Source organism: Scyliorhinus torazame, chromosome 1 (assembly GCF_047496885.1).
Source record: "Scyliorhinus torazame isolate Kashiwa2021f chromosome 1, sScyTor2.1, whole genome shotgun sequence".
NCBI classification, from domain to species: domain Eukaryota; kingdom Metazoa; phylum Chordata; class Chondrichthyes; order Carcharhiniformes; family Scyliorhinidae; genus Scyliorhinus; species Scyliorhinus torazame.
This window is the reverse complement of record NC_092707.1, coordinates 87,962,219-87,988,734: the sequence shown is the minus strand read 5'-3', so window position 1 is coordinate 87,988,734 and position 26,516 is coordinate 87,962,219. Positions and strand designations below refer to the sequence as shown.

The 26,516-nt window shown below is 50.3% G+C and overlaps 1 protein-coding gene across 1 annotated transcript in view; it reads left to right on the top strand.

The window, feature by feature from the left end:
* LOC140414947 (solute carrier family 2, facilitated glucose transporter member 11-like) overlaps positions 1-26,516 on the top strand; it is an 88,449-nt gene that overhangs the window by 12,221 nt on the left and 49,712 nt on the right. Inside the window, exons 2-7 of the mRNA XM_072501023.1 lie at positions 3,950-4,048; positions 8,078-8,238; positions 10,499-10,623; positions 12,836-12,965; positions 20,011-20,159; positions 24,947-25,134. Of these exons, the coding sequence (XP_072357124.1) occupies positions 3,950-4,048; positions 8,078-8,238; positions 10,499-10,623; positions 12,836-12,965; positions 20,011-20,159; positions 24,947-25,134 (852 nt within the window). The remainder of the gene's footprint in view (positions 1-3,949; positions 4,049-8,077; positions 8,239-10,498; positions 10,624-12,835; positions 12,966-20,010; positions 20,160-24,946; positions 25,135-26,516) is intronic.

The window sequence follows — 26,516 nt, the reverse complement described above, 5'->3', positions numbered from 1 at the left end:
ACAGTGGTTAGCGCTAGGATCACGGCGCTGAGAACTCGGGTGCGAATCCCGGCCCAGGGTCACGGTCTGTGTGGAGTTGGCACGTTCTCCCCATTGGCGCCGGCGTGGTTGGCGCGGCGCTGGTCGGGGGCCGCTCGGCACAGCCGGCCTGCCGATTCTCGGGCCGGGATGGGCCGAGCGGCCGTCGTGGAAATGCTGAGTCCCGCCGGCGCCGTCCACACCTGCACTCAGCCGGCAGGAACTCCGTGGAAGGGTTGGGTGACGGCTTGTGTGTGTGTGGGGGGGGGGGGGGCAACCCCGGGGAGGGCCTCCGATGTGGCCTGGCCCATGATCGGGGCCCACCGATCGGCGGGCCGGCCTCTCTGTCTCCCGGCCTCCTTTCTTCCGCGCTGGCCCCTGTATTCCTGCGCCATGTTACGTCGGGGCCGGCCCGGACAAGGGAGGCACCGCGCATGCGCGGAAATCGTAACGGTGGGACTGCGCAAGCGCGGGTTCGCTCCGGACCCACTGCGCACGCGCGCATCCCCCAGCGCCATTCCACGGCCGGATCAGCAGCTGGGGCGGCATGAACCGCTCCAGCGCCGTGCTGGCCTCCTGTAGGGGCCAGAATTGCTGATCCTGGGGCCGTGTTGACGCCGTCAGGAAACACAATGGTGTTTCCAACGGCGTCAACACATAGCCTCAGGATCAGAGAATCCCGCCCAGGATTTGCCTGTTTATCAATATGGATGTCTTCTCTGGGTTCGAAAACAAGGGCCCTTTCTTCTTGCGATGGTTGTGCTTGGGCAACTCCCAGGTTCTCGCTCCAGATCTGTTCAATGTTCCTTTCATTATACTGGGAAGCTTGGATTGAGTCATATGTATACACCCACCACTGGCCATTGTCCCAGCCAGACCCCACTGGTTAATGGGAAAGACAGGATATTCCTGTTTATCCATGGTGGTACAATCAAGACCCATTGTCCTCTGAAACTAAAGAGAAAATGCTGGAAAATCTCAGCAGGTCTGGCAGCATCTGTAGGGAGAGAAAAGAGCTAACGTAACGAGTCCGATGACTCTTTGTCAAAGCTCTGACAAAGAGTCATCGGACTCAAAACGTTAGCTCTTTTCTCTCCCTACAGATGCTGTCAGACCTGCTGAGATTTTCCAGCATTTTCTCTTTTGTTTCAGATTCCAGCATCCGCAGTAATTTGCTTTTATCCATTGTCCTCTGAAACTCCCTTTGTCTGACCAGCCATCAGCTCATTATGGAGTCTGATGGCTTTTGTCTGTTCTCCGTCCTGCTGCAAAGTCGATCACCTGTGTCTGAAAGTTTGTTACATATTCATAGACTTGGAGTGGATAATCATAAATTCCATATAGCAATAACAGGTTTATGCCTTGGTGTGGCTGCTCTTGCAGATGGCCAGTATCGATTCCAGCCAGGGTCTCACAAGACAGTTTCTGTTCCTGGCTTGTGTGTATCTTCTCACCTTGTTTTCAGGACCACAAAACATCAATTTCTTGACATAGTCCACACTTCGGGGTTGAAAATGCCTGGGTTTTTGAGTGTCTCAAAAATGCAATATGACAACTATGGTGTTGTTCCTCACATTGTTATCCAACTGCTGTCATGTGTGGGTAACTACTAATCCATTGCCTAACTTTGGACACGGCCCTGTAAAGGTTAAAGTTGCACAGTTTGGTCTCACCCTTGTCCATGGCTTTCACATCACCCTGTACAGAATGAACCTGCATGGCCAGACCCACGTTACGTTCAGACGGTCTAATCTTCCCATTAAGATATGGGGCGAGATCTTCCGGCGGTTCAAAGCGGCGGGATCTTCCAGTCCCGCCAACGGCGCACTCCCACTCCAGGTTTCCCGGTGGTGTGGGGTGGATTCAGTGGGAAAGCACGCTGACAGCAGCGGGACCAGAAGATTCGGCCAAGGGAGGGCCGCTTCCTGCCGCGGAGGTGGCCAGAGAATCTCGCCTAATGACATCTTTTGTAAGGGGCAACAAAGAGTCTACACCGAGTTGTAGAGAAAAACAAAACTTACTTTATTTAACTATTAGGTACAGCTCCAGTAGTTCACTACTGGGTGTACTCTAGTCGGTGCCTGACAGGCTGACTCCATTCACACAAAGGCACATGAATTTGTTAAGGGTCCCTCTACCCCGTAAGACCTGTGTGGGTTATAACAGTATCAAATGCTGAAGCCCTCTATTGATTACAATTTAAAAAGGATAATATACTATTACATTGATCGATTAATGTACTTTGATGCTGTGTAAACTAAACTAAAACTAATCATTAAACATCAAGGGCGGGATTCTCCGACCCCCCCCCCCCGCTAGGTCGGAGAACTGGCGGGGGGAATGTGAATCCCGCCCCGACGCCGGCTGCCGAATTCTCCAGGGCCGGGGTTTTGGCGGGGGCGGGAATCGCACCCCACCAGTCGGCGGCCGCTGGTAGTGCCCGCCCCCCCCCCCCCCCCCCCCCCCCCCCCGGCGATTCTCTGACCCGTAATGGGCCGAGCGGCCGCCCGTTTTCGGCCGGTCCCGCCAGCATAAATCAAACCAGGTCCGTACCGGCGGGACCTGGCTCTATGGGTGGCCTGCGGAGTCCTCGGGGGGGGGGGGGGGGGGGGGGGCGGGGGGCATGGGCAGATCTGGCCCATGAGGGTGCCCCCATGGCTGGCGCAGAGAAGAACCCCCCTGCGCATGTGCTGGGATGATGCAAGCACACGCTGGTGCTCCCGCGCATGCGCCAACACGTGCCGGCCGGCGGAGGTCGTTCGCCGCAGGTTGGTGCGGCACCAAGCCCTTTGGCGGCGGCTGGCGCAGCGCCAACCCCGCCGGCCCCAGCCTAGCCCCTGAAGGTGCGGAGGATCAGGGCAGCCCGACACCAGAGTGGTTCACCCCACTCCTCGGCCCCGGTACGGCCCGCCCCGCCTGATAGGGGAGAATCACGCCTCAATTTCCTTACAATGGGGTCCCATTTTGTTCAATACTTTTTACTCTTCCACAGGATTAAAACACTGATAGAAATAATGTAGAGGTCAGCTAATGATCCATTGAGAATGAAGCCTGTTCAGCAGTGAATGCAACTCTGCAAAAAAAAACAGAAAAACATTTTAGCAATTTGTTTTTATAGATTCACAAAAAGACTGAAAATCAAGGGTTCCTAAATTAACAGATTGGTGTAATATAAATATCCTGGAACATTTTCCACAGAGATTTAAAATGGGAATTATTTTTGATAGCTGCCCATTGCATGATCACGGGCAAATCCCAGTCCATATTCCGGGCAAGTGGCGAGCGTTGGTGGTGGTGGTGGGGGGGGAGGGTCATTTCTCCACTCCTTCATCACAATCATGGATAGCAGTTTTACGGAGTTGGTTTGTTGAACACAAAAATAAAATGCTGTCCTTTATTACAATTTGTGGACACTTTGTAGAAATGAATGTCCAATCAAAGTTGTATGTTTGCTGGTACAGCAGGCAGCAAGGTGGAGTTCAGGCCGAACGCTCTACTCCGGCTCCTGTTTCTTATGTTCTTATATGAACTTGTTGTGATTTTCACAGTAACTTCATTGTAGTGTTAACGTAAACCTACTTGTGATACTAATAAAGATTATTATTATTACTCAGCGGATATGTCTGAACATCAATGGAAATTGGATTATTTTAATTGCCTGATTTTATCTTCTAAACTTTACGTACTAGCAAATCGTATTTGAATTTTAATCTGTGAAGAATAATGAAATTTCTCTTGCGAGCTGTGACCCTTAATGGTATTCAGAATGTGGGTCACTGTTGCCAATAAAATGGCGAAAAGGGATATGGAGTGAGATAGTTAAATTTGAAATCTTCTTTGAAATTATAGAAAAGGTTGTCCAGCTCCTTCTTGATTCTTTACCAGGTGCTCGTGTTGGGAAGAATTGCCTGCTTTAACTTTTGTCTTCCAGCATCCATCCGTCACCCTCTTCCTGGCAGTATTTTCCACTGGCATTGGAGGAACATTTCAGTATGGATACAACATTTCCATCATTAATGCTCCCACCATGGTGAGTCTCAGCTTTAATGTATTTTCATCTTGTCCATGTACAGGTGTTAAACCTGGCTTCAGTTTGGAGCTGCCTGCTGCTCAGGCTCTGCAGGCAGTGGCATGTCTGGCCAGCACCCAGTGGGGAACAGCATAATCCCATCACATGACGTGTTGCTGTAACAACTATGTGATGCTCCCACTCTTTGGGTATTCTTACTTCCTTGGGCAGTGGTGCAATTCCTGGGAAGCTGTCTCGGACCTTGGCAAGTTCCTCCGATGAACTATACGATCTCCACAGGCGCACATCACATCCTTAATGTCTGGTAAAACAATCCAGTTTGAATGATGGTCAGGAACAGGAACCCTGGTTGAATATCTGTTCCCATCCTGACCAGTGCTGGTTTGTGCTGCCTACGCTCAACATCCTAGCTGAGATTGAAACTAGAACCAACTTCTTGCGTCCTGTTCAGTATCACAGTGGTGGGGGGTGGGGGGGGGGGCAGCTGCCCAATGAATGCTCAACAGATAAGGTCAGTTTTGAATAGACCACTGTCCTGACAAAAGGCTGGGAACATCTGACCTGCTGAGACCTGTCAATCAGAATTGCCCAGAGGAGGAAAATGAGAAGAATAAATGGGCTGTTAGTATATTTTAGAACTGAGTTATCTTCCTCACATTAACTCAAAACTTTCTGTGTTCAAATCTCACTTCACAGACTTGAGCACGGAATCTAGGCTGATATTTCCGTGAAATACTGATGGAATGCTGCCCTGAGCGGGCAGAGATTGAGAGATTTGGGGGTCTCTTCATTGAGGAGGGCTTTCTGAGCCTGGAGGAATTAGAGGAGGAGTTTGAGTTGCCGGATGGGAACGTGTTTCGGTACAGGTACGGGACTTTGTCCGGAGGCAGGTCCCAAGTTTTCCTCGCCTCCCCCTGAGGGGACTATAGGATAAGGTTTTGTCAAAAACAGGGGTTGGGCAGGGTGGGTCTCGGAGATATGCAAGGAGTTGATAGATTGGGAAGGGGTCCCAATCGGCGGGGGGTGAAGAGGAAGTGGGGGAAGAGTTGGGAGGGGAGTTGGAAGTCGGACTATGGGAAAAGGCCTTGAAGAGAGTCAATTCATCCTCGTCGTGTCCCAGGCTCAGTCTGATCCAGTTCAAGGTGGTCCACAGGGCCCACATGACGGTATCCAGGATGAGTAGGTTTTTCGAGGAAATGGAGGATAGATGTGGGCGGTGTGGGGGAAGCCGGGCGAATCATGTGCATATGTTCTGGGTATGTCCGAAGTTGAGGGGATTCTGTCAGGAATTTGCGGACATCATGGGCGAAATTCTCCCCCAACGGCGCGATGTCCGCCGACAGGCGGCAAACACGGCGCCAATCAGACGGGCATCGCGCCGGCCCAAAGGTGAGGAATGCTCCGCAACATTGAGGGGCTAGGCCGACGGCGGAGGGATTTTCGCCCCGCCAGCTGGCGCGGAAATGCGGCGCATGCGCGGGAGCGTCAGCGGCCGCTGTCAGTTTCCCGGCGCATGCGCGGGAGCGTCAGCGGCCGCTGACAGTTTCCCGCGCATGCGCAATGGGGAGAGTCTCTTCCGCCTCCGCCATGGTGGAGGCCGTAGCAGAGGCGGAAGGGAAAGAGTGCCCCCACGGCACAGGCCCGCCCGCGGATCGGTGGGCCCCGATCGCGGGCCAGGCCACCATGGGGGCACCCCCCGGGGCCAGATCGCCCCGCGACCCCCCCCCAGGACCCCGGAGCCCGCCTACGCCGCCTGGTCCTGCCGGTAAATACCAGGTTTGATTTACGCCGGCGGGACAGGCAATTTCTGGGCGGGACTTCGGCCCATCCGGGCCGGAGAATCCAGCGGGGGGTCCCGCCAACCGGCGCGGCCCGATTCCCGCCCCCGCCCAATCTCCGGTACCGGAGACTTCGGCGGAGGCGGGGGCGGGATTCACGGCGGCCTACGGCCATTCTCCGACCCGGCGGGGGGTCGGAGAATGACGCCCCATGTCAGAGGTCCTATAAGGGAGGGTGACTCCGAATCCATAAATGGCAATATATGGGTTATCGGAAGATGTGGGGACCCAGGAGGGGAGGAAGGCCAATGTTCTGGCCTTCTCCTCCCTGGTGGCCCAGAGACGGACTTTGCTGGGATGGAGGGACTCGGAGCCTCCAAAGTCAGAAGTGTGGGTTAGCGACATGGCAGGGTTTCCCAGGCTGGAAAAGATTAAGTCGCTTTGAGAGGTTCAACTCAGGGTTCAACTTCACGCTGGTGCTCCTGCGCATGCGCCAACTCGTGCCGGCCAGAAGAGGCCCTTCGGCGCCGGTTGGCATGGCGCCAAGCCCCTTCCCCGCCGGCCGGCGTGGCGCAAACCACTCCGGGGCCGGCCTCGCCCCTGAAGGTGCGGAGGATTCCGCATCTTTGGGGCGGCCCGACGCCGGAGTGGTTTACGCCGCTCCTTTCCGCCGCGTTGCCCGCCCCACCGATTACGGCAGAATCCCGCTCCACAACTCCTTCAACTTGCTACCTGCTTGCTGCCTCTGCCACTGGTCAATTCTCCCCCTCTTGCCGACTCTCCCACAGGGTGACACTCGTCCCGTCACCACCTCTGCCACTGGCCGACTCTTTTCCCCTCGCTGCCTCTGCCACTGGCCGACTCTCTTTCGCCGCCTCTCCCACAGTTCGACTTTCTCTCTCTGCTGTCTCTGCTGCCTGCTGTTTTCTCTCCTGAGGCCTTGCTGTGGGAGAGGGCTGAGGAGAGGAGCGGTGAGTGGGAGGAATTGTGAGCGAAAGGAGCAACGAGAAGTCGAGAGTCTCGGGGAGTGAAGCAGGCCATTCGAAAATGCCGACAATTGGGTCACGGACACACAATTGGTCACCCCATTGGCCCCAGCGTAAAACAATGGCAAAGTGAATGTAGGATCTCTTACTTTTCAAATATGAGACGAGGGTACGGGGGTAGTGCGAGATTGCGTTTTATTGCAAAAATCAAGTTCGTACACTTCAAAAACTACAAAAGTACAAAATAGAAGAAGCACAAGCCCAGCAAGGCATAAGGAAGAAAACAACTGGAAGAGAACAAAGGCGACTGGAGAGAGAAGACACAGGCAACACTTGTAACCTTATACCTGTGTTTGATACCGCCCCCCTCTTTTCCCCCTATTGGTTTACAAGTTTTAAATTGTGACTTCTGAATAGTGGTCTCCACCATCACTCACATTAATATCTGACTTATTCCCTTTGCAGTCTAGCTGAGAGGCTGATGTAAGGTTTCACCGCCAAGCTGACCTTGATGTACTTACAACAATGCAGCTTGTATTTCAACTGCAGTGACAATATTTTTAAAACTTGGATTTTAACTATTTCCCTACAGTGAAGTTCTGAGGTGCGTCACCGCACCCAAGAACATGCAAGGATTCCAACCCCACAAAAATAGTACTTGTTTATAAGTTGACCCCCTACTTTGTGCCTAAACATTTGGGCTGAAAAAGTTGACATTTTTACGACTATATACCTTGATGGATGTTAGACTCGATGGGCCGAATGGCCTCCTCCTGCACTGTAAATTCTATGATAATCTATGATAATCTAAAATGGAATTTCCCAGATTTACTTCTCCTGTCCCCCAATTAAGGTATCTTGGGGTTTTATCTTTTTTGACTGGCCCAGGGAGTAACATGGTTTGGGGTGGGATGGAGAGTGTGCTACTGGCTGTCTAGGCCAGGCTGGATGCACCACCAGTGGGGAACGTTTTCCTGCTCATTATTGTTCATACAGCATTATTTTGAAGAACAATAAGAGTAGTTCCTACGAGATTAAAGAAGGACCTTTTCTGTTGCTATTGCATTGCATACAGTACAAAATATTTCTGATTTAAAGTTTTTAACAGAAAGTTCTTTTAAAGAATGATACAGGACAAAGTTTAAAAAGTGCGAAAAGTTAAAGTGTTGGGCCGAACCATTTTATCGATTCCTTCTTTGCATTGTTGTTATTGGTGTCCGGTGACTGATCTTGTTCTTAATGTTTGTGTTGTGTCAAATCTCCAGTATGTACAGAAATTCATTAATGAGACGTGGGAGGTCCGATACAGCAGTGGTCTGGACAGAGATCTGCTGAGACTTCTGTGGTCCATAATCGTTTCAACTTTCACCCTGGGTGGGTTTCTGGGAGCCTGGCTAGGAGGACCCCTGGCGGTCAGATTTGGTCGGTAAGTCTGTGTTTGTTCATGTCTGACTCTGTGGGCCCTGCCAAAAGTCAATGGACCTTTGAGTGGCTCACCGTGTTTTATGGCCCCGCCTCCTGCCGTGATGGGACTGCAAACTTCCACCATGAGTGCTGTCACATCCACTGTGTGGAGCCCCACTGGTCATAACTTACACGTCACTTCATATTGTGCGGGTCACCAAATATAAGGGCGGCACAGTAGCACAGTGGTTAGCACTGTTGCTTCAAAGCGCCAGGGTCCCTGGTTCAATTCCTGCTTGGGTCACTGTCTGTGTGGAGTATACATGTTCTCCACGTGTCTATGTGGGTTTCCTCCGGGTGCTCCAGTTTCCTCCCACAAGTCCCGAAAGACGTGCTTTTAGGTGAATTGGACATTCTGAATTCTGTGTATCCAAACAGGCGCCGGAGTGTGGCGAGTAGGTGCTTTTCACAGTGTTAATGTAAGCCTACGTGTGACACTAATAAGGATTATTATTATTACTGGGAGGTGGCAGCAACACTGTCAGGGGGGCGAGCAGCACATGTACAAATCTGAACTGGAATAAACTTGCTTTGAAATGATCCAGTGATCTCTACTGTTGGTGTTTATTTTTCACCATAAATTGCCAGATTTTGGGTTGGAAAAATTAAGTAGGTGGTTCCTCGTAACCTCTGAGTGAGGGTAGGGGAAGATTGTTGGGAACTCCTGAGAAATGGGCATAAGCATCTGTGTACTATTATGGGCCAGGGCCTAGAGAACACCAAAATATATTATGGAGTTCACCTGACCCACAACCTTTAATAGATTGTGGTTTTGGAGAGCACAAGGGCCCACTTTACAGGTGTGATGTGAACTAAAAGTATTGTTAAACAAAAACAATGTTTATTCTATGAATCCAGTTAACATTTTTATAAACACACAGTAAACAGTTTATTAACTACCAACACACAAATAATCCCCACTGATACAATACTCTATAGATAACTCTTCATAACTTTCCAAACAACATCATAAGTCAAAAAACCCTTTTTAACAAAGACAGTAGGTTTGTATTCCTTATAGAAACAGGTATTACTTTGAAATCATCAAGTGATCTGGAGACATTCTTTAGATTGCAGAGAGAAATCAATACATATCTGCTTGGTTCGAATGCAGCTCTGCAACTTAAAGCGAAACTAAAACACAGAGCCAAAACAGTTCTCAGCTAAAAGCTAAAGTAAAAAGCAGAGCAGAGCTCAGCTCCACCCACGCGGCACAGTGGTTAGCACTGTTGCTTCACAGCGCCAGGGTCCCAGGTTCGATTCCCGGCTTGGGTCACTGCCTGTGCGGAGTCTGCACGTTCTCCCCGTGTGTGCGTGGGTTTTCTCCGGGTGCTCCGGTTTCCTCCCACTGTCCAAAGATGTGCAGGTTAGGTGGATTGGCCATGATAAATTGCCCTTAGTGTCCAAAATTGCCCTTAGGTTGAGTGGGGTTGCTGGGTTGTGGGGATAGGGTGGAGGTGTGGGCTTGGGTTGGGTGCTCTTTCAAAGAGCCGGTGCAGACTCGATGGGCCGAGTGGCCTCCTTCTGCACTGTAAATTCTATGAAATCTATAAAACAATGACATAACTGCAGCCATTTGATAAAGCACATTTTTCTTAAAGGGACATTCACATGACAATACACTATTTCTGTCCGGCGTTTCCACCATTACATGCCAACAGAATACATCCCTGGCACCCGCAGCTACAGATGGAATTCAAGCTGCATCTAGATTTTGTGGAGTTAGTGATATTTTGGACCCCAGAACCATCACTCTTGCAATGCTGCTGGTGATTTCCTTCTCTTGATCTTATTTGTGGTCCAGTTTCTCTCATGAGATCTTCAAACCCTCAGATTTTTGGTTCTCAAATTTAAAAGAATATAACCGCTCAAGGAGAGGAGGCAGCACCACCTTCTCGACCACCTAGGTCTGGCCAACAAGTATGGCCCACATCCAGTGAAATTATCTCAGAACCTGATCTTCCAAACATGGACAAAAAAAATCACACAATCCGTGTAATGAAAACACAATCTGGCTTATTCAGCCACCGTCCATTAACAACCCTGAGCAAGGCCCACATGTCTGTGTAGTGTGCCGGGGCCTACTCCAGAGCAGAGCGAGTAGGCCAGAAGCTAAGTCAGTACCAGTAGCTACCAGAGCGCTGCCCCTTCACATAATGCATTTATTAAATGTTGTTCAGTGGCCAATGTTCTGTCCAATGCCGTTTACTTCTGTGTTTCAGGAAGGGGACACTTTTACTCATCAACGTCATTGTTCTGGCTGGATCTGCTTTGATGGGAGCGAGTAACCCAGCCGGCACATTTGAACTATTAATAGTTGGACGGCTTCTCGTGGGACTACATTCTGGTACGGGGTAGCCGTGGCAATCTTTGCAGAGGTTACCAGAGAATTCAGCAGCAGCGGCCGCTGAACGAGGGCCTTTGAAATGCCAGCACGATCCATTTTTGTAAAACTTTCTGCTGTTGATAAACCCATGCTGCTTCACATGCTCGCGGGTTTTAAGATATTCTACGTGGCTAATGTTCCCAATGGGCTAAAGTAGAAGGATTTATTAAAAACAAACGCCGCTCTATTTGTCGCTGTGTAAGAGATCCTTGATTTGCTGGCATTTGAACAACAAATTCTGGGAACTTTGACTTTCAGAGTGGGGTGGCAGGGTCAAACACTGGCAGTGACAACAGGAAATGCAGATGGTCAGTCAGCACCTGTTAGGAGGCAGGTTTAGCCATTCTAGGCTTGGATTCTTCGCGCCACTCATTTGTTCAGGGATTTCGCGTTACAAATCAAAAGCGCCCTTTGCACCGATTTTATGGGTGGGCTGTGTTTTCCCCGCAGTTTCTTTATCAGTTTCACGTTGCCTGCATTCTTAGTACTTATAAAAAACGATGCCATCTGGCTAGTTCACGTATGCCGAGCGTTCATATTCGACCAAATGTTTCCCCTTGGCTTCCTAGGTGAATGAGGAAAGATGATTTCTCACGCCTTATGTTACTTGAAAAGTACAAGGACTTCTACATTGATGGTTTCAAGGGCAAATGTGTAACCATATGGATTGGCAAGGTTCCAAGGTTTGGCCATTCCAACAGTTAACCTTAGTTCCTGGGCTAGATTCCCTTTTTTTAATCACTACCTGCAGTTGAACAAAATCCTGCAAACCTGGGCAGGATTCTTGATCCTGAGGCGAAGTGTTGACGCTGTCACGTTTCTCGATGGCGTCAACACGGCCTCAGGATCAGCAATTCTGGCCCCTACAGGGGGCCAGCATGGCACTGGAGTGGTTCACGCCGCTCCAGCTGCTGATCCTGTCGTGAGTTGGGTGCCGCGGGATCCGCGCAGTGGCACCGGCGCCAACGCCGCATGGGCAGTGGCTCTCTTCAACGCGCCGGCCCCGACGCAACATGGCGCAGGGCTACAGGGGCCGGCGCTGAAGAAAGGAGGCCCCCCAGCCAGAGAGGCTGGTCTGCCCATCAGTGGGCCCCGATTGCGGGCCAGGCCACATCGGAGGCCCCCCCCCGGTCGGACCCCCCTCACCACCCACAGGCCGCCCCCCCCGACCCTGCCACGCCGAGTTCCCGCTGGCTGAGAGCAGGTGTGGACGGTGCCGTGGAACTCAGGTTTTTTACGTCGGCCGCTCGGCCCTTCCTGGCCAAGAATTGGCGGGTGGGGGGGGGGGGGGGGCTGCGTAGAACGCCCCCCCGACTGGCGCAGCGCCAATCATGCCGGTGCCAATGGCGCCGATTCTCCACCGGTCACGGGGATTCTCTGGCCCGGCCCAGGGCTGAGAGAATCCCACCCCCTGTATTTAAAACAAACAAAAGAAAGAAAAAGGGCAGCACGGTGGCTCTGCTACCTCACAGTGCCAGGGACCCAGTTCAATTCTGGCCTCGCGTGACTGTGCGGAGTTTGTACGTTCTCACAGTGTCTGCGTGGGTTTCCTCCCACAGTCCAAAGATGCGCAGTTTATGTGGATTGACCATGCTAAAATTGCACCTTAGTGTCCAGGGTTGTGCAGGTTAGGTAGGGTTACTGGGATAGGGCATGGGAGTGGGCCTAGGTGGCGTGCTCTTTCAGGTCAGTGCAGACTCAATGAGCTGAATGGCCTCCTTCTGACGTAAAGGGATTCTGTGGATTCTATGGAAAATAAGTATCACTTCTGCATCAATTTCAGATCTCCTACATTGGAGAGCCTGGATAAATGCCCTACCCTGCTCTTGATCTAGGATGCAGTAGGTGCACTGGAAACAGTGTGTGGATTCCTCTGTTTCTTACTCCATTCCACTAACCCCTTCAGGGAGCCTGGAGCTCCTGTCAACCCGGTTGAGATCAGAAAATTGGAAAGTGAAAATATTCTTCCGCAAACATGAATTCTACCCATCGAGTCACTGGGTTGGGGTAGTCTGCAGCATACTGTAATCTAGACCCTGGACATCAGTGCCTTGAGTGAACTCTGGCAGGTGTCTACTCTAGGGTAGTATTTGAAGATTGCAAAGTGTACAAGCAGAGGCACCCATTTGCCAAATTCTAATCATTTTTATTTTCATTCAACTCTTCTTCGCAGGGGTCACCCTCTGTGTACAACCCATGTATTTGGGAGAAATTGCACCCAAGGCTCTGAGAGGGACAATATCTATGGGCTCGTCAATCACCTTAACTGCAGGAATTTTTATTGGACAGGTGATGGGACAGAGGTACGTTTGGTAACATGGCCCCTTTATGGGGTGATACTTCGCAGGCAACGCGACTGACCCGTAGCCTATGAGGACAGAGTGTACAAATGTTAGCCTATCAGGTGTTTAGGCATGGACTTCACTGTTGAGATAGTGTCAGAGTAAGCTTGGGTGTCGAGGAGATTAGACCTGTGTAGTAGTTGTACTACCCAGTTTATAAAGTTCTTCTTGGTTAAGAACACTGCTTTGTCGCTTTGCTTCACACCACAACATTGGCGACGAGGATAACTCAATCCAGTCGAAGAAACCTCAGTGAAAATTGGAATGAGGAAGAGTGGCTCTCAGAGTCCTGAAAAGGTAAAAGATTGGGCAGCACCATAGCATATGTCAAAAGTCTTGTCTATGGGTGGCACGGTAGCACAGTGGTTCGCAATGTTGCTTCACATTGCCAGGGTCCCAGGTTCGATTCCTGGCTTGGGTCACTGTCTGTGCAGAGTCTGCACGTTCTCCCCATGTCTGCTCCAGTTTCCTCCCACAAATCCCGAAAGACGTGCTACTAGGTAATTTGGACATTCAGAATTCTCCCTCTGTGTACCCGAACAGGCGCCGGAGTGTGGCGACTAGGGGATTTTCACAGTAACTTCATTGCAGTGTTAATGTAAGCCTACTTGTGACAATAATAAAGATTATTGATTATTATTAATGCCAAGATGCCGGTGTTGGACTGCGGTGGGCACAGTAAGAAGCCTTACAACAGATAGCTAAACATTTGCTCACCCACTACTGTGGCGGCCGTCCCTGTATCAATCTCCATTTTAAGTGGACGGCCATTGACGACAAGGACAATCTCAATCAATATCAATAATAATAAATCTTACAACCAGGTTAACGTCCAACAGGTTTATTTGGAATTACTAGCTTTCGGAGCATAGCTCCTTAATCAGGTGAGTGAAGAGGTAGGTTACAGAAACACATATATAGACAAAGTCAATGATGCAAGATGATATTTTAAATGCGAGTCTTTGCAGGTAATTAAGTCTTTACAGGTCCAGAAGGTGAGAGGGATGATCACAGGTTAAGGAGGTGTGAATTGTCTCAAGCCAGGACAGTTGTTAGGATTTCGCAAGCCCAGGCCAGATTTTGGGAGGGTTAATGTAGTGAGACATGAATCTGAGTTTCCGGTTGAAGCCATACTCATGTGTTTGGAACGTGGCTATCAATTTCTGCTCGGCGTTCCTGCGTTGTCGTGCATCCTGAAGACCGCCTTGGAGAACGCTTACCCGAAGATCAGAGGCTGAATGCCCTTGACTGCTGAAGTGTTCCCTGCCTGGACGGGAACATTCCTGCTTGGTGATTGACGCACGATGCCCGTTCATCCGTTGTTGCAGCGTCTGCATGGTCTCGCCAATGCACAAGTATGTACCGCGTATCTGGTGGGTGGTGTTCTCATGTGTAATCACCACCAGGTACGCGGTACATACTCGTGCGACTCGGCCAACATTATCTATCTCATACGCTGCAGGAAAGGATGTCCCGAGGCGTGGCACATTGTAAGATTTATTATTATTGATATTGATTGAGATTGTCCTTGTCGTCAACGGCCGTCCACTTAAAATGGAGATTGATACAGGGACGGCCGCCACAGTAGTGGATGAGCAAATGTTTAGGTACCCGCAGTGAGGGCTGCAGCCTGTGAATCTCAGCAATACTTCAGCCACCTTAGCCACCGATACTGGGGAGGCACTGAAGATATTGGGGACGGCATCCATACCAGTCAGCCCAGCTGCCTTTAATCACTCTGAAGGGAAAAAGGCCAAGCCTCATGGGTCGGAATTGGCTGAAGAAAATTTAATTAAATTGGCTAGAAATATTCAGCATCACCGACGGGATTTTTCAGGAATTTATACAAAAAGTTTGATGCATCAAAGGAGTCACATTGTCATAGATGTTTACAGATGTAAGCAGGCCCTTCGGCCCAGCTTGTCCGTGCCGCCCAGTTTCTATCACTAAGCTAGTCCCACCTGCCCGCATTTGGCCCATATCCCTCTATATCCACCCTGCCCATGTAACTGTCAACTGCTTTTTAAAAGGCAGGATCGTACCCGCCTTTACCACTGCCTCTGGCAGCCCGTTCCAGATGCTCACCACCCTCTGTGTGAAGAAATATCCCCTCTGGTCTCTCTTGTATCTTTCCCCTCTCACATTAAATCTATGCCCTCTAGTTCTAGACTCCTCTACCTTTGGGAAAATATGTTGACTATCAACCTTATCTATGCTCCTCATTATATTATAGACCTCTATAAGATCACCCCTAAGCCTCCTAAGCTCCAGGGAAAAATGTCCGAGCATATCCAGCCTCTCCTTATAACTCAGAACATAAACTCCTGGAAGCATCCTCGTAAATCTCTCCTGCGAGTGAAAGCAAAAGAGCCATAAGCAACACCAAAGATTTTTCGCACCACACCAGTGCCTTATGCTCTAAACCAAAAAAGTAGATGTGGAGTTGAAGCATCTGGAGAATCTGGGATAATTAGTCCAGTACAGTTTCAAAATGGGCAGCACCCGTCGTACCAGTGTTGAAGCCGAACCTGTGGTGATTGTGATATAATGGTGAACAGGGCAGCTAAAGTAGATAAATATTCTATCCCTAGGATAGAATTTATATGCCAAGTTGGCAGGGGGCCTCAAATACACCAAATTGGATTCAAGCCATGTGTACCAGCAGCTTGAGCTGGAAGATCAGTCAAGAAAGTCAATTACCATAAATACCCACAAAGGCTTGTTTCAATATACAAGGTTACTCTTTGGCATTCTATTGGCCTGTGCCATATTCCAGAGCATAATGGAAAGCCTTTTGCAGGGAATTCCAAAGGTTGTCTTGTACCTGGACGATGTCCTAGTAACAGGAGCAACACCAGAGGAGCACAGAGTGAATTTGGAAGCAGTCCTCAAGAGATTTAAAGAAGCTGGTATTCGACGAAAGTGACAGAATTCCATGTTTCAGGCTGATGAAGTCACATATTTAGGTTTCAGAGTTGATGTGAAGGGATTGTACCCACTCAAACATAAGGTAAAGGCAATAAAAGGGGTCCCAGAACCAAGGAATGTCAGAATTTAAATCCTTTTTATTGATGGTCAGTTATTACGGCCGCTTTTTACCCAATCTGTCTAACATTTTGGCACTCTGCATCAACTGTGGAAGAAGCAAGAAGTGGGAAGATTCCCTGAGGAAGTCTTTCAGTCAGGTCAAACAGGCCCTGCAGTCGGCGGCCTTGCTGGTCCATTTCAACCCGGATAAACCCATCGTAGTCACATGCGATGCATCACGCTATGGCATTTAAGTGTGCACAAAATGGTGGATGGTGTGGAAAGGCCTGTCACTGCTGCATCCAGAACACTCCTGGGAGGAAATATTCCCAGATCGACAAAGAAAATCTGGCGGTCATTTATGCTGTAAAAAAATTTCATCAATATGTTTCTAGCCAGCAGTTAATTATAAACCATTACTTGCCATTTTTCATGAAGGTAAATCTGTCATGCCAATAGCATTGGCCCGACTGCAAAGATGGGCACTGCTCTTGGCCGCCTATCCGTATGCCTTTCAGCATAGACCGGGAATCCAGCTAGCAAATGTGGATACTTGCAGCAGGCTTCCACTGCCACAAACAATATCACAATGTTCCACTTTGGAAGAGATTGTCCTGGCCTTAAACGTTTTTGACACTCTACCTATCTCATCCACCCACATTAAGGCGTGGACCAACAGAGATCCTTGTCAAGTGTTACCTGGGAGAATTGTTGTCAGGACTGGGCCAGTATCCTATGTCATAGACCTACAGATATGTAGATGCCAGCATTGGACTGGGGTGAGCACAATAAGAAGTCTTACAAAACCAGGTTAAAGTCCAACAGGTTTGTTTGGAATCATGAGCTTTCGAAGCTCAGCTCCTTCATCAGGTGAATCCCGCTCCGAAAGCTCATGATTCCAATCAAACCTGTTGGATTTTAACCTGGTGTTGTAAGACTTCTTACTGTGCATAGACCTACAGGCTGTGAAGCTAGAAATCATGTTGGCTATTTGAGGGGAGAGACTGTCCCTGCAAATCGGCAGGTAGAACCTATCCCAGCTATCAGTGCACCACTTGCTGTGTTGGTGGTATTAGAACCAGGATTTCCTCAAGTGGAATCACCAGGGGCTTCTGAAGGAGTTGAAGCGGTATTCAGTACGGCCTGTACTTGCCTGCCCTTGCTGCAGACTCAGATGCCTCCAGCCTGGAAAAGCAGTTGCCAAATTGAGACATTCAGCAAGAAGTCACCTGATAGACTTACCTTCTGAGATTTGCTTTCAGCTTCCTTACTATAACCCTGACTGTATAATTGAGCGGCTTTACGTCTGTGAGGTCCTCAAGCCCTCTTTAAATATTGTGGCGACCCATTACAGGGGCAACCACAGCTGCGGCCTGTCCTCCCAAACACTTCCAGGCGAGGTGGGAGAATCCCAGCCACAGGCGAGGTGGGAGAATCCCGGGAGAGGTGGGAGAATCCCGGCCCTGAGAGGGGTGTAAGAATCCCATCCGCAGACGAGGTGGGAGAATCCAGCCATGGACATTTGTCAGCCAGGAACGTCAGAATTGTCAAACCAGGTCATGCTTGAGAAATCTGATTGAAGTTCCTGAATTGCCCATCATACAGTGGACTGGGAATGTAAACGCGGCCGGTGCCGGAGCGGAGAATCCATTTTGACGCGGTGTAGGGCCGGCGATTCTCCGGGCACCGATAAATCGGCGTTGCCGCGGAGTATGCCGCGCGGCCGGAGCCCATTGCCAGCGGCCCACCCAGCCAACCTCCACTTCCGACCGGCCGCGTTCCCGACCGCATGGAACTAACCACCCTATTCCCGGTCGGGATGCTGGCGAGGCGGCTGTGGGCTCGGTCCGCGGCCACCCTGGTTGGGGCAGGCGAATCGGAGACCGGGGCCTTCTGGGCAGCCGGGGATTAAATGCGCAGGGTTAGATGCTCGGGCACGTGGTTTTTTGTCAGGCTCCGCGGTCCGAGTCCACCATGGAGCACGGCACGGCCGCTGGAGGCCGCCGCCATCCGCATGCGCGGACTCCAAACCGGAGGTGCGGGGACCCATATCCACAGCATAATCTGCGAGATTCCCTCCCAGCCCCCTGCAGGGCTATGAATTAGTTCAACTTTTTGGGAAGAATTTCTGGAGTAAAACTCCACCGTTTTTACGCCGGCGTGAGGACATAGTCTCATTTTGGGAGAATCCAGCCCATAGGGCGTGATTTACCAGCCACATTACGCCCGAAAGGCAGCATGGTACGGCCAATAGATGCCGGGAGATCCCTCTTCTGGGATCTACCTGGCTAGCCATGCCTCACGAGATCTAACGCGATCTCACAAGACGTCGCGATGTGAATCCCACCCATTGTGGGCGGATCACGTTTTAGCAAATCTGCATATTAGAGTGAGGCAGTTAGTCTTACTCTAATATGCTCTCCCACGATCTAACCAAGGCGTTAGGATCCAACCCCTTTGCTTTGGAGATTTGGGTGATCACCGTTCAGTTTTGGTCCCTACAAATGGGGACCAGATGGAACGACACTCGTGGAGGTCACCCAGGGGATTGGAGGCCCGTAGGTGCTTGCCCTCTGGGCAGGGTGGCACCCTGGCACTGCTGGTGCCACATGGGGACCTTGACACTGCCAGCCTGGCACCCTACCACTGGCAGCCTGGAAGTGCCACCTGGTGCCAACCTGGCACTTGCAAGATGCCTGGATGGCACTGCCAGCTGGCAGAGCACTGCCAGGGTGCCAGTGCCAAGCTGCCAATTTTCCCATGACGGGTATGCAGCCTGGGGCTGCCTGTGCGAGTGCAGGGGGATTAGCACCACCTTACAGGTGAGTTGGGGTTTTGGGGAGGCATTCGTGGGTCGTGTTAGGGGGTCAAGAGATCTGCCGTCTTGATCTCCTTCTGCACTGAGGAGTATTGGCGGGCGGAGCTCCTCATTGTAGAAAACAGGACTAAGTGCAGCCTCGTCTGGGAGTTCCCCGCTGAGGCCTCGAATGGGAGAAGAATCCCGTTCGATAGTGTGGGCTTTCTCAGCGCTCTGAACGCCGGGTAACACCCAACCAAACGCGGTCGTTATGGGATTCTATCCCCTTCGGATAGTGTAAGAATCCAGGGGCGTCATTCTCCGACCCCCCAGCGGGTTGGAGAATGGCCGTTGGCCGCCGTGAATCCCGCCCCCGCCGGTTGCCGAAGTCTCCGGTACCGGATATTCGGTGGGGGCGGGAATCGGGCCGCGCCAGTTGGCGGGCCCCCCCGCTGGATTCTCCGGCCCGAATGGGCCCAAGTCCCGCCGATAAATTGCCTGTCCCGCCGGCGTAAATTAGAGTACCTATTTACCGGCGGGACAAGGCGGCGTGGGCGGGCTCCGGGGTCCTGGGGGGGGCGCGGGGCGGTCTGACCCCGGGGGGTGCCCCCACGGTGGCCTGGCCCGTGATCGGGGCCCACCGATCCGCGGGCGGGCCTGTGCCGTGGGGGCACTCTTTCCCTTCCGCCTCCGCAACGGTCTCCACCATGGTGGAGGCGGAAGAGACTCTCCCCACTGCGCATGCGCGGGAAACTGTCAGTGGCCGCTGACGCTCCCGCGCATGCGCCGCCCCGACATGCCATTTCCGCGCCAGCTGGCGGGGCAACAAAGGCCGTTTCCGCCAGCTGGCGGGGCGGAAATCCCTCCGGCGCCGGCCTAGCCCCTCAATGTTGGGGCTCGGCCCCCAAAGATGCAGACCATTCCGCACCTTTGGGGCGACGCGATGCCCGTCTGATTGGCGCCGTTTTGGGCGCCAGCCGCCGGACATCGCGCCGTTTGGGGAGAATTTCGCCCCTGAACTTTAATGGATTCTATTATGTCCCCATGACGCATCTACTTAAACACCTTCAAATATGAAATGAATAAAGCAATTTGTCTGTAATGCACTGAATACGTTTACACTTGTGAATGATGCCCCTGTACCGTAACTGCAATTTTTTGGCTGTTTTCTCAACATTGTAGGGAGTTGCTTGGGGGAGAGGAATATTGGCCAATCCTGCTCTCCACCAGCTGCATTCCCGCTATACTCCAGCTTCTCCTGTTACCATGGTTCCCTGAGAGTCCTCGATACCTCTTCATCGATAGAAAAGATGAAATCAAAGCCCTCCAGGGTAAGTACGGTTCTTGATTGAGGAATTCTATGGCCCAGTTTTTTAACACCACAGTCTAATTCTACTCTTAAACAAAGCAAATTCATGTGGTAAAATTCCGCTCCCCTTGACATAATCTAACTTCCTTCAGTATATTACAACTTCCATTGGATTCAGTCTAACCTCCCGCAGAACAGTGCCACTCTAATCAACACCCTGTGAAGAACTTTGGCCCATTTTACTGCACTAATAATGCAATACCTATGAAAGTTGATGTTGAATCTTCAGTACAATACTAATCAACACTGTATAGCTCCCATGGGATCCGGTCTAATTTCCTTCAGTATAGTCCTTAAACACTTGACACAATCCTACATCACCCAACACAGTTGAATCTCCGTCTGCACAATGCAAATTCATTCAGCACCTTGCCCTCCACCCATCACCGCTACTTTGTCGAGCCTTCTTCAGTCTCCCTCAAAAGTCTAACAACCGTATTGGAGCTCCATTCACCCTTAACCTTTATACAGTCTGAGGCAATCCAACTTCGCAATGCAATTTAATACTAGCACGCTCAATTGTAATTCATAGAATCCCTACAGTGCAAAAGGAGGCCATTCAACCCATCACGTCTGCACCAACCCTCCGAAAGAGCATTCTACCTGGGCCCAATCCCGTGCCCTATCCTCATAACCGCACAGGCAGCACCCGGGCGGCACGGCAGCACAGTGGCTAGCACTGTTGCTTCACAGCGCCAGGGTCCCTGGTTCGATTCCCGGCTTGGGACACTGTCTGTGCGGAGTCTGCACGTTCTCCATGTCTGCGTGGGTTTCCTCTGGGTGCTCCGGTTTCCTCCCACATGTCATGAAAGACGTGCTGTGAGGTAATTTGGGTATTCAGAATTCTCCCTCCGTGTATCCGAACAGGTGCCGGAATGTGGCAACGAGGGGCTTTTCACAGTAACTTAATTGCAGTGTTAATGTAAGCCTACTTGTGACAATAAAGATTATTAAAAGATTATTATTAACCCCACATAACCTTTCGGACACTAAGGGGCAATTTAGCATGGCCAATCCACCTATCCTGCACATCTTTGGACTGTGGGAGAAAACCGGAGCACCTGGAGGAAACCCTTGCAGGCACGGGACGAACATGCAGACTTCGCACAGACAGCACCCAAGGCCAGAATCCAACCCGGATCAGTGGCGTTGTTAGGCAACAGTGCTAACAACTGTGCCACCATGCCGCCAATTGTTCATTGGGTTTCAGCCTTGGCTCAGTGGTAGCACCTCTTCCTTCTGCCTCAGCAGGTTGGGGTTCAAGTCCTACCCTAGAGACTTGAGTGCAAAATCTCAGCTGACATTTCAGCACAGAACAGAGGGAGTGCTGGACTATCAAACGTATGAGACCCAAGTTCCCACACACTATTTCAAAGAGGAGCTGGGGCGTTCTCCCATAAGACCATAAGACATAGGAGCGGAAGTAAGGCCATTCGGCCCATCGAGTCCACTCCGCCATTCAATCATGGCTGATTTCAACTCCATTTACCCGCTCTCTCTCCATAGCCCTTAATTCCTCGAGAAATCAAGAATTTATCAACTTCTGTCTTAAAGACACTCAACGTCCCGGCCTCCACCGCCCTCTGTGGCAATGAATTCCACAGACCCACCACTCTCTGGCTGAAGAAATTTCTCCTCATCTCTGTTCTAAAGTGACTCCCTTTTATTCTAAGGCTGTGCCCCCGGGTCCTAGTCTCCCCTGCTAATGGAAACAACTTCCCTACATCCACCCTATCTAAGCCATTCATTATCTTGTAAGTTTCTATTAGATCTCCCCTCAACCTCCTAAACTCCAATGAATATAATCCCAGGATCCTCAGACGTTCATCGTATGTTAGGCCCACCATTCCTGGGATCATCCGTGTGAATCTCCGCTGGACCCGCTCCAGTGCCAGTATGTCCTTCCTGAGGTGTGGGGCCCAAAATTGCTCACAGTATTCTAAATGGGGCCTAACTAATGCTTTATAAAGCTTCAGAAGTACATCCCTGCTTTTATATTCCAAGCCTCTTGAGATGAATGACAACATTGCATTTGCTTTCTTAATTACGGACTCAACCTGCAAGTTTACCTTTAGAGAATCCTGGACTAGGACTCCCAAGTCCCTTTGCACTTCAGCATTATGAATTTTGGCACCATTTAGAAAATAGTCCATGCCTCTATTCTTTTTTCCAAAGTGCAAAACCTCGCACTTGCCCACGTTGAATTTCATCAGCCATTTCTTGGACCACTCTCCTAAACTGTCTAAATCTTTCTGCAGCCTCCCCACTTCCTCCATACTACCTGCCCCTCCACCTATCTTTGTATCATCGGCAAACTTAGCCAGAATGCCCCAGTCCCGTCATCTAGATCGTTAATATATAAAGAGAACAGCTGTGGCCCCAACACTGAACCCTGCGGGACACCACTCGTCACCGGTTGCCATTCCGAAAAAGAACCTTTTATCCCAACTCTCTGCCTTCTGCCTGACAGCCAATCGTCAATCCATGTTAGTAACCTACCTCGAATACCATGGGCCCTTATTTTACTCAGCAGTCTCCCATGAGGCACCTTATCAAAGGCCTTTTGGAAGTCAAGATAGATAACATCCATTGGCTCTCCTTGGTCTAACCTATTTGTTATCTCTTCAAAGAACTCTAACAGGTTTGTCAGGCACGACCTCCCCTTACTAAATCCATGCTGACTTGTCCTAATCCGACCCTGCACTTCCAAGAACTTAGAAATCTCATTCTTAACAATGGATTCTAGAATCTTGCCAACAACTGAGGTTAGGCTAATTGGCCTATAATTTTCCATCTTTTTCCTTGTTCCCTTCTTGAACAGGGGGGTTACAACAGCGATTTTCCAATCCTCTGGGACTTTCCCGGACTCCAGTGACTTTTGAAAGATCATAACTAACGCCTCCACTATTTCTTCAGCTATCTCCTTTAGAACTCTAGGATGTAGTCCATCTGGGCCCGGAGATTTATCAATTTTTAGACCTCTTAGTTTCTCTAGCACTTTCTCCTTTGTGATGGCTACTATATTCAACTCTACCCCCTGACTCTCCGGAATTGTTGGGATATTACTCATGTCTTCTGCTGTGAAGACTGACGCAAAGTACTTATTTAGTTCCTCAGCTATTTCCTTGTCTCCCATCACAAAATTACCAGCGTCATTTTGGAGCGGCCCAATGTCAACTTTTGCCTCCCGTTTGTTTTTAATGTATTTAAAGAAACTTTTACTATCATTCCTAATGTTACTGGCTAGCCTACCTTCATATTTGATCCTCTCTTTCCTTATTTCTCTCTTTGTTTGTTTTTGTAGCCTTCCCAATCTTCTGACTTCCCACTACTCTTTGCCACATTATAGGCTTTCTCTTTTGCTTTGATGCATTCCCTAACTTCCTTTGTCAGCCATGGCTGCCTAATCCCCCCTCTGATAACCTTTCTTTTCTTTGGGATGAACCTCTGCACTGTGTCCTCAATTACTCCCAGAAACACCTGCCATTGCTGTTCTACTGTCTTTCCCACTAGGCTCTGCTCCCAGTCGATTTTCATCAGTTCCTCCCTCATGCCCCTGTAGTTACCTTTATTTAACTGTAACACCTTTACATCTGATTCTACCTTCTTTCTTTCAAATTGGAGATTGAATTCTACCATATTATGATCACTGCCTCCTAAGTGCTCCCTTACTTTAAGATCTTTAATCAAGTCTGGCTCATTACATAACACTAAGTCCAGAATGGCCTGTTCCCTCGTGGGCTCCATCACAAGCTGTTCCAAAAAGCCCTCCTGTAAACATTCAATGAATTCCCTCTCCTTGGGTCCACTGGCAGCATTCTTTACCCAGTCCACCTGCATATTGAAGTCCCCCATGATCACTGTGACCTTGCCTTTCTGACATGCACTTTCTATTTTGTGGTGTATTTTGTGCCCCCGGTCCTGACCACTGTTAGGAGGCCTGTACATAACTCCCATTATGGTTTTTTTGCCTTTGTGGTTCCTCAACTCTACCCACACAGACTCCACATCATCTGACCCTATGTCATTTAGTGCTATTGATTTAATTTCATTCCTAATCAACAAGGCAACCCCGCCCCCTCTGCCCACCTCTCTGTCTTTTCGATAGGTTGTGAATCCCTGGATGTTTAAATGCCAGTCCTGAACCCCCTGCAACCATGGGCGTCATTCTCCGCCGGCGGGAGTCTCCGTTCTGCCGGCGCCCGGGGGTTTCCCGACGGTGTGGGGCTGCCCCACAATGGGAAACCCCATTGACCGGCCGGTGTTACGGAGACTCCCGCCGGCCGGTCGGCGCAGAAATGTGGCGGGGCGGGTAGGAGAATTTCGCCCCTGGTCTCTGTGATGCCTACCACATCATACCTGCCAGTGTGCGGGCCAACATTTATCCTTCAACCAATATAACTAATGGTCTGATCATCATCACATGGCTGTTTGGGAGATCTTGCTGTGTTTCCCTATGTTATAACAGTTACTTAATCTCAAAAATGTTAATTGGCTTTAATATGCTTTAAGACATGACCCTGAAGTCATGAAAAGCACCGTGTCAAGGCAAGTTCCTTCTTTCATATAGCAGTAAAACACTGCCTGACACATGACTATCGGTCAATCAGATCATCCTCAGTGATTAAATGCCATCAATGTCCTTTTAGACAACTGGTTACACGGGCCAGCTTTAGATGATCACCCTTCCAACATAATCTATAATGAGGTCCGGTTGTAAAATGAAAACGGCGTCTATTTCTCTCCCAGCTCTCAGGAGGTTCCACAATGCTGACACTTACTGGAGTGAATTGGAGGGTTTGGAGAGGGAACGTGCGGAAACGCAACTGCAACAGTCAAAGCAACTGTGTCAACTTCTCACCGATCGCTCGACTCGATGGCAGCTCGTCACCATCATCATACTCAACGCGGCTCAGCAATGCAGCGGGATCAATGCTGTAAGTGAGACAGGCAATTTTCACAGAGCAATTTACTGTTCTTCCTTACGTGTGTTAAAATGAACATCTTCAAACAACAAACATTTAAGGTCTCCATGGTGCATTCTCAAATTTAAATTAGGGAGCAATGTATATTACAACTTCCCCATAATGTAACCTTCTCCCTCAATCATACATGATGGACTGGATTCTCCAATAATGGGACTATATCCCCACGCTGGCGTTTCACTCTGGACTTTCCTTAAGAAAGTCCTGAGCGATTCTCGGACCTGCAGGGCCCCGGAGTGCTCCTCGCAGCTCTGTCTGCAGATACGACTCCCCACACTTCGGGTCGGGAGTCCGCGCATGCGTACGGCGGCGGCCTGCAGCGACCGCCCTGTCCCATGGAGCGGCACCAAAAATGTAGGCTCTCCCGCGACCGCGACACCCGATCGCTCCCCTGGCTGTCCATGAGGCCCCTCCTTGGTGATCGATCCCCCCGCCCCCCACCAGGGCGGCCACGGACTGAGTCCGCAGCCGCCACCCAACGTTCCCGCCGTGGTTAGAACCACGCTGTCGGGAACTCGGCCAGTTTTGAGAGACTCCCGAGCGATTCTCCGTGTTGACGGCCTTTCTCAGCCATCGCGCGGAGGCCCGGAGAATCCAGCCCGATATATTTTCTCCTTTCATGAGTCCCCTAATCACACAAAGGTCCCAGGAGAATGGTAAAATGTCCATTGTTGACGTTTGGTTACGAATATTGTCCGATATATTTGGAGCATGCCATTAATATAAAGACCAGCAATGATTTAATGCAATGTTAGTCTATGTGCGTCCTGTAGGGGATCCCACTGTGACTATTAAACAAACCAGAGAGTACAAATTTCACTTCAAACAACGTTGTGCGATATTAATTTCCCAGGAAAATAACCAGTTGGGTGCAAATCTCTGGAAAATTTTCAATTGTCGTGTTTCCCGGTGCTTGGCCCAGCGAGGCCGGCAACACTATTCAACGTTAATTGGTCCACTTAACAAGGCCTCACGGGCTTCTCGCCCCGAATGCCGGATCACCAGCTGATTCGCTAGGACCACGTTCGCCAGCCTCCACGCTAACAAGGTAAAGCAGCACTTAAGCTGCACTTGCTCGGCCAATCCCATCCAGCTCATAGCAATGGTGCCAAGAAGACCAACCCCAAGATTCAGGAATGCTCACCTGGGGAGGGACCTGGACGTTATGGAGACCAGGAGATATGTCCTATTCCTCTGAGGGTCCCGGAGGGTAAGCAACAAGGGACGAGGTGGCGGCAGCAGTCAGCTCGGGCAATGTGACCAGGAGGACTGGCCTCCAGTGTCAGAAGAAGGTCAACAACCTACACCGGGCAGCACGAGTGAGTAGACAGCAG